The sequence below is a fragment of the Muntiacus reevesi genome, chromosome 9 (assembly GCF_963930625.1).
Source record: "Muntiacus reevesi chromosome 9, mMunRee1.1, whole genome shotgun sequence".
Lineage (NCBI taxonomy): Eukaryota > Metazoa > Chordata > Mammalia > Artiodactyla > Cervidae > Muntiacus > Muntiacus reevesi.
Genome location: NC_089257.1, coordinates 10,229,501 through 10,241,097, shown reverse-complemented (window position 1 = coordinate 10,241,097; position 11,597 = coordinate 10,229,501). Strand labels below are relative to the sequence as shown.

General features: G+C 37.1%; 1 protein-coding gene across 1 annotated transcript; it reads right to left on the bottom strand.

The window, feature by feature from the left end:
- Nucleotides 1-2,038: 2,038 nt before the first annotated feature.
- Nucleotides 2,039-2,968, bottom strand: LOC136175556 (olfactory receptor 5M3). The gene has a single exon (XM_065945826.1). The coding sequence runs from the start codon at nucleotides 2,966-2,968 to the stop codon at nucleotides 2,039-2,041; it is 930 nt and encodes a 309-aa protein (XP_065801898.1).
- Between the last annotated feature and the right edge of the window lie 8,629 nt (nucleotides 2,969-11,597).

Genomic DNA, 11,597 nt, shown 5'->3' with positions numbered 1-11,597 from the left:
TATTGTATCTATATACACATGGACACACACACACACACACACACACACATATATCATGTCACTGTTAATAGCAAATAGACCACAACAAAATTTTTATTTTTTTCAATGCAAACATTATTTTAAAATATTTTAACATTTTCAAATAATTATTTGATCAAAAATGGGCAAAATATTCCACAGGAATATCTATTTAATTTTTAAGTGGAGACTGGAGAACTGTGCTTTCAAAATGAGAAATTTACTAATTCTACCCACTTTTCAGTGAGAATGAAGACATTAGTTGAGGTACATGAGGAGAACTGTGCTTTCAAAATGAGAAATTTACTAATTCTACCCACTTTTCAGTGAGAATGAAGACATTAGTTGAGGTACATGAGATGTGCCCAGTCTGGTCCCTGTTGACCTTAGAGTTAGAATATAGAAGTTTTGGGAATCAGTAAAGAGACACTCTGCTCTGTCTTGTGAACACCAAAAAACTGAAGAAAGATGAAATACAATAGGATTCCTGTTTTCAAAGCAGAAGTTGCCGGGAGCTGGCACATGAGATCCCACCCATGACAGGGTCAGGAGGAGAAAACCTGACAGGGAAGACGGATCAGGTTTTCAGGGATTCCAAAAAGCTGCCCCCGGCGCTCACCTTAAAGATGATCTCTGTCTTTCTGATGCCTGCTTCAATAGACTACTCCCTAATTTCTGTGACACAGGCAGAAGGCCTTCCCCCATCTCTTTCCAAAGAAGAATCAATTTAGAACTTTAACAAATAAGTTTCCCCGGTGGTGGTATTTTATGAGATTATCCAGGGTGAAAGGAGGGTTTTAATTTAAACTCCTTTGCTGGTATTTTAGTTTGTTTGGCAAATGTGTTTATGCCCTTGGTACTAATATGCATGATTGCTTATAATACCCTAATCATAAAACAGCATAAAGAACTTGATCACATAAAGGCCCTAATAGATACAGAGCCCTTCGGGGGTGAGGAAGCCCTACTAGAGAACATAAAAATATTATTTTAAAAGTGGTTATAGTTAAAGATTTAGAAAAATAAGAGCTTAAAATTGTTCATTTTAACCAGGAATGCTAAACAGGGGCTGCCTCACTGGAGCTGCAGAGTCTTTGTGTGGTAAATCTTTTAGATAAATTTAACTGATAACTTCTGCAAAAGGACTGACCTTTGTGTTCATTAAAGAATAGATTACAGAAAACAGCTTTGCATTCACCTAGGTCATAAAATGTCAGTAGGCCCCAAGGCCAGAAGATAATAATGTACAAGACCCTCATAAACAAAGAAGCATGCAGAAAACACCCTGGTTTGGTGAAGAACAAGTTGATGTAATGTTAAACTATCTTCCCCTTAGAAATGTACTAATTCAGGGTTTAAAAGCCACGGTAAAAAATAAAGCATTGCCAGACTCTGCCAGAGCCTGCAAACACCCCCGTCTGGTCATTCTCTCTCTCTCTCTCTCTCTCTCTCTCTCTCTCCCTCGCAGACTTGGCCCCATCAAGGCTGGTCTCACGTGTCTTCTCTCTCTATTGCCGACGCTGTTCATCCTGAGGGGGCCCCTTGGATCCTGCCGAGGGGTCAGAAGTCTCTGAACAGATCCATCCACTGAAAGTAGCATTAAATATCACACAATCTCAAAACCATTAGCAAGGCCACAATTTTTACACACTCAGCCTAGAAAACTAAATAAAATATTAATTTTCTGCACCAAATTAACCTCTAAATAGGTGAATTGATAAGCCTTTCCTAAACTCACCCACTGCATTTTTTAATTTAAAAAAAGCAATATTATCTCATTCTCGCTAAGAGTGTGAACCACTTCAATGAGTAGACCTGTGAACTTAGGCTCAAATAACAATTTCTAATAATTTATTTACTAATTTTAAGTTGTTCACTTATATGAACATGAATGGATTCATGCTACTTCTTTCTCTGAATTTTAGTCTTCATCTTGATTTTCTTTTTATGCACAAAGTCTTCAGCAATGTAGTTATCTATATCCATTGACAAATATGTATGAATAGTAGAGAACTTTATTTTAACTTATTAAAATTCTGCCGATGACTTTGTTCAAGGCCTCTTTCACATCCTTGTTCCTCAGACTGTAGATCACGGGGTTCAGCATGGGGATCACCGTGGTGTAAACCACGGCCCCCACCTTCCCCTGCCCCACAGACTCCTCCGTGGGACGTCTGAGATACATGAAAATGAGGGTTCCGTAGAATATGACGACGGCGGTCAGATGGGACCCGCAGGTGGAAAAGGCCTTGCGCCTCCCTTCCGCCGAGTCCATCCGGAGAACGGCAATGAGGATGAAGAGGTAAGATGAGATAACCACAGTCAGAGAATATAAGAAGTTAATGCCGGCGAGTGTGAGCATTGTATATTCTTTTACAAAGGTTCCAGCACAGGCCATTTTGATGAGGGGTGGGTCTGCACAGTAGAAGTGGTTGATCTCAATCTTCCCACAGAAGGACAAGCCATAGGTCCATAACGTTGCTGCCAGACTAGTCAGAAAACCATACACGTAAGGGAAGGAAATCAGTCGGATGCAGACAATCCTTGACATTCTGCTGCCATACAGCAAAGGGCTCCCGATGGCCATGCACCTGTCAAAGGCCATCGCAGCAAGAATAAATATCTCTACATGGACGAGAGCAATAAAGAAGAAACACTGTACCAGACAGCCAGCGTAAGAAATCGTTTTTGTCTCGGATAACAGGTTTTCCAGCATTTTAGGAGTGACATTGGAGGAAAACCACACATCAACAAATGACAAATGACTCAGAAAAAAGTACATGGGGCTGCTGAGTTGTGGACTGACCTTAATTAGCAGGATCGTGCCGATATCACCCACCACGGTGACCATGTAGACCAGCAGGAAAATGACAAAGAAGAGAGCTTGCCATTCCCGACGACTGGTCAGTCCAAAAAGAGTAAACTCTGTCACATCCGTCAAGTTGAGCATTTTCTCTGCTCTAAGTCAATATCCCATACAAACTTCTCTGATAACTAAGAGGAAATAAATTTAAAATCAAATGTTGATCATTATCAATGTATATTTTATTCATGCTCCTTTTTTTTTAACTAAATATCTATGACTTCATTTTGACACTCTTTTTCAGCAATTTGTTTCTGAGTATCTGCTGTTTAATAAGCTCCCTGGAGGTATTTACATTGATAGATATAATATACTAACCCACTTACATAAGAGTTGTACAAAATGTGATTGAAACATGCTATTCCTAAAAATTATAATTGTCCAAATGTGTGTGTGTGTGTGTATTCAGTTGTGTCCGACTATATGATTCCAGGGACTATAGCCCCCCAGACTCTTCTATCCATGGGATTTTCCAACCAAAAATACTGGAGTAGCTTACCATTTCCTCCTCAAGGGGAGTTTCACAACCTGGGGCTGAACTGGAGTCTCCTGCATCAGCAGGTGGATTCTTTACCACTTAGCCACCAGGGAAGCCCAAGACTATTTCTTAAATATCCCTTGCTTCCAACTGGCATTTTGGTAAATATTCATTTTAAGATATTTATAGAGGGTTAGATTTCTCTTTTTAATGTAACTCAAAAATAATATTTTCCCTCCTTTTTAATATAAGCATATTCTCTAGGATTATGGGCTTCCCTGGTGGCTCAGATGGTAAAGTGTCTGCCTGCAATCCGGGAGACCTGGGTTCAATCCCTGGGTCAGGAAGAACCCCAGGAGAAGGCAATGGCACCCCACTCCAGTACTCTTGCCTGGAAAATTCCATGGATCAAGGAGCCTGGTGGGCTACAGTCCATGGGGGTGCAAAGAGTCAGACACGACTGAGCGACTTCACTTTCACTTCCAGGATTATTAGAGCAAAACCATTTAATCCAATAAATTGTCAGCCCTAAATATCAGATAAAATTTATTTTTAATCTAACCTCATACTTGGCCTCATTTAAAGAAGGACAAACTGCTCACAGCAATCTTTGAAATGAAGGGTTGAATCACTTACACACTTTGATATGCTGTGTGTGTTCCCTGGATAAGGACTCTGACAAACCTAGCATGTAATTATAATCTGCTAGATGCCCTCCACTGTTATGTTCCTCAGATTCAAAGATAAGACCAGGAGATCAGTGTCACTAGGGAGAGTGGTAGTAATGTAATTAAAACGTGTAAAATCATGATGTATTCCTACAGTTTTATACTAGGAGGAGAAAGCAGGGAATGACTGACTCTTCTTTGGAGATCCAGTGGAGTCTAGGAAAGCTTCTTGGATAGTTACAAATTTATTTTCAAATAGAGATTGTATCATATGAACCTTTCCAGTACAGTACTTCACAAAATATTTTCCTGAAAAAATACTAGTGCCTTGAATTCTGTTAATAAGTATAATGGAGGAAAATCCATAAATGTTTATTCATCAAATAATGAGAAATGTTTGTGTCTTACCCAAATTCTTACAATTATGCAACTTACCTCATAAACTATGCAAAACTGTTTGGGAAAGAATTCTAATACATTTAGTCTAGCTAGCATTTACTTAGCTCTAAATGAGAGAAATGAGAGAGTGATAGAGATGATTTTAAGTGTATGAAAGGATGTGCATAGGTTTTATGCAATCATTACACCATTGTATACAAGGGACTTGAGTTTCTGCAGATTTGGGGGCCCTGGGGGGATGGGTGGAGGGTGGTGTTCTGGAAGCAATCCTTCTGAGTTACAAAGGAGAGCCGTATTTGTCCTAAATGTGCCACAGTATCATTTTGAGCTGCTTGTGGACCTGCTCAATCCAAGGGAACTACAACAGGAAAAATGGAACACAGAACTACTTGTAAACCACCCAGACAATACAACTTAATAAAAAGTTTTAAAAACAATATGTTAGCTTTTGAAAAAGATGAATGTCCTAAACAACAAAAAAAGAGATGGATTTTTAAAGATTGGGAAATTACTGAAAGATATGTTTTAGACATCATCATAAATGATAGAGAAAATATAAAGATGAAGGAGAGATTCTGAACATGGAAACACATTAAAAATATGCTAATAGAACATATTGATATTGAGTTAACAGAATGTGCCAGTATTGTCTGCTTATTTTTAAAATATTAGCAGAAGAAGAATTTTTATCTGGAAAGTCAGATCTCACTGCATCTAACTGTACCAAGGATGATCCAGAGGGATGGTATGAAAGACCAGTGTTGTTAGTACTTCACAAAGAAAAATACATGAAAACCTGCGTGGTGGTTTAACAGGTAACTGAGAGATCTGACGAACTAACGAGGAAAATGGAATAGTCAGGTCTGATCCTAGGAATTATGGAGACTGGAAAAAAGAGAAGGATTTGGAGACAGACGGTTTTACTCACCATCTTCTTCAGGCAAAAATATACACACAAGCTCCCCATATTGTATCACTCTGCCTTTCAAATGAAGTTACCAGTAATTGTAGATTATTTTCCCCCCAGGGCCAGAAAAGAGGAAACATTAAGTATTCCAGTTAGAGAATTCTGTTTCTATTGTGAAAGTGTTTTTGAATTCTGGCTCTATGACTTATTTATGAACTTAGGCAGGCTTTCTTCTTAGCTTGTTTTGTTTTTCATTTCTCTATGTCTTAATATGATGTAATAAGTATTAATTAACAGTATTAGCTTCATTGCTTGAGAGTATGAAAAGACATATTCAGCTCTCTTGCAACCCCTGGATGGTAGCCCACCAGACTCCTCCCCATGGGATTCTCCAGGCAAGAATACTGGAGTGAGTTGCCATTTCCTGCTCCAGTAATAAATAAGAAGATGCAATTATTACTGAATGCACTTGTGGAAACTGTAGCTTCATTAATAGCTTTTAATAGTCAAATATTCAAATCTCAGTATAAAAATTTCTGTCTCTCTCAGACAAATACACACCTCCATACCTGGATAATATAAATGGAACAATTAATGTTAATTAATGAAGAATACAAGAAAACGAAATATATGATGAAAGCCTCATCTTCCAGCTCCAGATAGATGTGTTTGTATACCAACCTCTAAATAGAGCAAATATTCCCAGGAAGGATGCAGAATGGGAAAGTGAATGTTGTGTAAGAGATGAGACGATGCCAGGCAGAAAAGACACTGGAAATCCACAAGAGAAGTTTCCCTTAAATGAATGCCTTATTTTAAAAAAAAAAAAGCAATTAAGAATCTTCTAGAAATAACCCTGGGGAAAGTATATCTCTAGAGGAAAAGTTGATCGCTGAGTTTTTGTTTTGTAATCGATTTGTAAAATTTTTTTCCCCCAAATTCAAGTTATTTTGAAAGTATCCTGGGATCTAATAACATATTTTTATTTACATAGTAAGCCAGGAAAAGTATTTCCAGAATCTGCGAGCCTTTCATGACCTTTACTCCTATATTCTAGGAATCATCTCTCTCGCCTAAATCACAGACTCTGAACTACACTCCATTCTAAACTGAAAACCAAAGTGGGTCTTTAAAAGCAAGTCATTTCAAATTGTTTCTTAACTTGGAAACTTTTCAGAGCTTCTCGTTTTTCTCAGGGTAAAAGTCTTCCAGTGGCTCACAGGATCTTGGCCTCTAGTCCCTTATCTGCCTATGATCTCATATTCCATTAATTTTCTCACTGCCCTAGGCTGCAGCCACACTGGCTTCCATTTGTTCTTAAAACTTTCCTTGAATGCTTGCATCTGCCTTTTCCTTAGTTACTCCATCTGTCTAAAACGCTGCTCCGTAAGTACCTCCATGGCTCATCTCTAAACCACTTTCATGAGATTTTTGTTCAATTATCATCTTCTCAATGAAATCAACCTTCATTCTCATATCTGAGCCAGAGGTACCCCTTTGCTCCTTTATCTTACAAGATGATTTTTATCCAGATTTTTCCATAACATCACTAATATACTCTACAATTTATTTACATATTTTCCTGATGGTTTATGCTTGTTTCACACAACTGGAATATAAGTCTCATGAGATCAAGGATTTCTTTTGCTGTTTTGTTCATTGATAGCAAATAACAAAACAGAGCCTCAAACCTAACAGGCACTCAGCTAATATTCATTGGGCAAATAAGTGAATTAATTAATTCAACTTCAGGTTAAAATGCTGAGAAGTAGGCCAAAATAATTATAAACAAGTTTATGTATATTATTATTGGCATTTTAATATTATTAAGGATAGAGAGATTATTAATTTACTAATGGGATGTCTTATGAGAATTAGTGTTGGTATCTCGCTTCAGACTGCATGCAAAAACTAAATTGCAAACTATATAAATTAATTATAAATATTTTAAATATGTGTGTAATGTAATAACTTTTGTGTGAATGATTATACAGTTTTTCATAGTAGTTAAAATTGAACTAGTTGCATAATAACCTCTGAAATTTTCTGGCTTTCAAATTAATTAAGTTTTATAATCTAGGGCAAGAATACAGCTAAATAGAGAAATTAGTTCTGCTGTTGATAAGTTAGGCAGTTTAGAGTTACACACAAAAATAGGAGAAAAATCACATACAATATTATATGTTATTAATGTTGATTATTTTATGTGAAAACTGGCTTGACCCTGAGGTAAATTCCTAAACAAAATTCCTAGAAAGTATTGATCAAGTTGAATACTCTGAAACATACACATGCACATACACATGTACAAACACACATTTGACACATTTTTTTGATTGGGTCGTTTATTTTTCTGGAATTGAGTTGCAGAAGCTGCTTCTATATTTTTGAGATTAATTCTTTGTCAGTTGCTTCATTTGCTATTATTTTCTCCCATTCTGATAGCCGAAGCAATCTTGAGAAAGAAGAATGGACTGGAAGAATCAACCTGCCTGACTTCAGGCTATACTACAAAGCTACAGTCATCAAGACAGTTGGTACTGGCTCAAAGACAGACATATAGATCAATAGAACAAAATAGAAAGCCCAGAGATAAATCCACACACCTATGGACACCTTATCTTTGACAAAGGAGGCAAAAATACATGATGGAGAAAATATTATCTCTTTAACAAGTGGTGCTGGGAAAACTGGCCAACCAATTGTAAAACAATGAAACTAGATCACTTTCTAACACCATACACAAAAATAAACTCAAAATGGATTAAAGATCTAAATATAAGACCAGAAACTATAAAACTCCTAGAGGAGAACAGAGGCAAAACACTCTCTGACATAAATCACAGCATCCTCTATAACCCACCTCCCAGAATATTGGAAATAAAAGCAAAAATAAACAAATGGAACCTAGTTAAACTTGAAAACAGGTTTTCTTAACCATAAAACCAAGCAGACTTGCTTAGCAACAAATTGTTCAGCATAATCATGAGATATGCCTCCAAATAATCAATGATGGCATGAGACCACATCCTACCCAGGGAGCTCAGTAAGTTAATGACACCTAGGACATGCTCTGCACACACACTAAAAAATAACAATTCATGGGAAAGTTGCATTTCAAAGTGAAATGCCCTCATTGTACTGAGACCTAACATACATTTTCCTTAGTGCCATGACTGTCCCAGCTTGACCAAGTAGGGACAAGAAAATATTCCTGCCCAAATTGGAAGAGGAACTGAAGTTGGAAACATAATATCCACTTAAGAATGAGTAAGAAAGTGGCCTTTTCCCCATCCCCACTTTTCTTTGCATTATAAAACTGTAACCCACTAAGTTCTCAGGACACATAGCCATATCATCTGCCTGTTTTTAAGTCTCACATGTCTTATTCTAATAAATCACATCTTATCTATCATTTTGCCTCTAATTGAATTTGTTCTGTGTTGAGGCATAAAGGACTGGAGCTCCTCAGAGCCCCTTGAAATACCATCAAAAGGTCTCACACCACTGTCTAGCATTTTTCTTCCTTATGGTCAGTCTCAATATTTTTCTTCAGTCATTGGGAAGTCCACACCATGACATTGATGCCTATCCATGGATGGTCATACCTTCTGTTTTCTATATATTAGCTGAATTTCCTCCACACCATTCACATGGTTTTGTGTCACAGTTTATTGCCACCTCACTTTGTGTTGTGGGATGTATCATGTCTCTTTAAAACCCATATATTGAAGTCTTGATCCCCAGTACGTCAGCATAGGAGTGAATTTGGAGATAGAGTCTTCAAAGAGGAAATTAAAGTGTCATGAGTTCATACGAGTGGGTCCCAACTCAAGATGACCAGAAATCAGGTCATGGAAATGCTCAGAGGAAAAACTGAATATTGAGCCAGGGGAATGACAGCCATCTACAAGCCAGACAGAAGCTTCAGAAATATCTATCCTTGCTGACACTTTGACCTTGAATTTTCAGCCTCCAAACTGGAAGGAAATCAATCTCTCTTGTCTCAGCATCTAGTCTGTCATGCTTTGTTAATAGCAGTACTAGCAAATTAATATACTCTGTGATCTATAGACAGACAGAATGTTTTGATATTGGGATGAAGCTTTCCTTCTTAGGATACTAGCTTTATTTTTAATTGTTTTTAAGTAACTTTCATAACAAAGTTTAATACACACATAGAAAATGTACACAAAACATAGCTGGACAGGTTAGTGGATTTTTTACAAAATAAATATACCTGTAAGATCAAACATCTGAATCAAAGAGATTAACCCTACAAGAGACATGCTCCTCACCTCTTTTTGCACTCACTATCCTTCAAGGTAACTATATTCTCACCTTTAATGCTATAACTAAAGTGTCTGTTTCTGAATTTCACATAACTGGAATCAAAGAATACATTGGCTTCTATGCAAAATATTTTGTGGAACACTGTGTTGATATCTGGACATTACGCAGGTGATTGCTTTAGTTTGTTTGGATGGTTTAATTTAAAAAAATACCATTAGAAAGTGTCTCGTAAACAAATGAAATTTATTCCTCATTGACTGGAAGCAGGATGTCTAAGTTCAAATTGGGTTCTGATGAGAGCCTGCTTCCTGGATCATAGGTGGCAGTCTTTTTACAGTGTCCTCACGTGATAGAAGGCAAGCTGGTTCTCCTAGGTCTACTAGAAGAGCACAGATCCATTTCAAGAGGCTAAAGGCAAGCCCACGTGACGTCTGTTGTTTCATAGTCTCACCAGTATTTAATCTTATAAGGTGTGTTATTACAATTTTTCTATGCTGGGTTATATGTATAGATACAACTAACTTAATAATTAGCATTTCCCTAATCACTCCTGAAGTTGAACACATGTGACATGTTACTTCATTCTTTGAAAATTTTTGTTCAGAACCTACCTGTTCATAACCTGTCATTCATTTTTTCATGCAGTTGTGGATTAATTGAGGAATAGTCTAATGCACTGTAATGAATTAGAGTCAAGTAACACGTTTCCCAGTTCTACCACTCACTCCCTTTGTAATCAGGCAAGTCACTTACTGGCACTGTTTCAGGTTTTCTGAAGTAAAAACCTGAAACAATAACATCACCTGCCTCAGCTGTTCCAATGACTATTGACAGCATATCTATAAATATCTGGAAAAAATGTAAAATATCTGTTGATTATTATTTGATATATAGTTAGAACTACATATTTTTTATTTATTAATCTTCTAATTACCTGCAAAATAGACTCTATGTTTGGTGTTTTACTAATAACATTGGTATTTTAACAACTGCACTAAACTTAATTAACCTTTTTACCCAGTGTGTGGTGTTTTTTTTTTTTGCCTTAAAATTGCTGATTAAAAATCCTTTTAGCTATCATTTCTTCCTCCCTCTTTATAATTTGTTTAGCAATAAGTCAATTCTATCTTTTGAACCCACAAGTTATATACTTTTACTCTATATAGTCTGATTTTATGCATGTTTAGTCACAAGTTTGTTCTCATTCATGGAAGCTTATTTTCCTTGTACTCTTCTAGATAGTTTCCTTGCAAGTTCTAGTCATTCCTTTTCATCTTTATAGGCCTGCAGTTTCAATAGTAACCTCTATTTCTTTTAACTGTTAAGTGGTTTTTTTTTTTTTTATAATTTGCATCATGTAACTCTAATATGTGATGTTGAGAGTATTCACCTGTATTTTCTTGCAAATTTGCATGAACAAGGACTTTGTCTGTGGAAGTTCTTTTAAGTTTGATAGTTCACTTCATGGGAAATAGATGGGGAATTTCCCATGGAAGCAGTGTCAGACTTTATTTTTCTTGGTTCCAAAATCACTGCAGATGGTAACTGCAGCCATGAAATTAAAAGACACTTACTCCTTGGAAGGAAAGTTATGACCAACCTAGATAGCATATTAAAAAGCAGAGACATTACTTTGCCAACAAAGGTCTGTCTGGTCAAGGGTATAGTTTTTCCAGTGGTCATGTATGGATGTGAGAGTTGGACTGTGAAGAAAGCTGAGTGCCAAAAAATTGATGCTTTTGAACTGTGGTGTTGGAGAAGACTCTTGAGAGTCCCTTGGACTGCAAGGAGATCCAGCCAATTCATCCTAAAGGAGATCAGTCCTGGGTGTTCATTGAAGGACTGATGCTGAAGCTGAAACTCCAATACTTTGGCCACCTCATGCGAAGAGTTGACTCATTAGAAAAGACCCTGATGCTGGGAGGGATTGGGGGCAGGAGGAGAAGGGGACAACAGAGGACGAGATGGTTG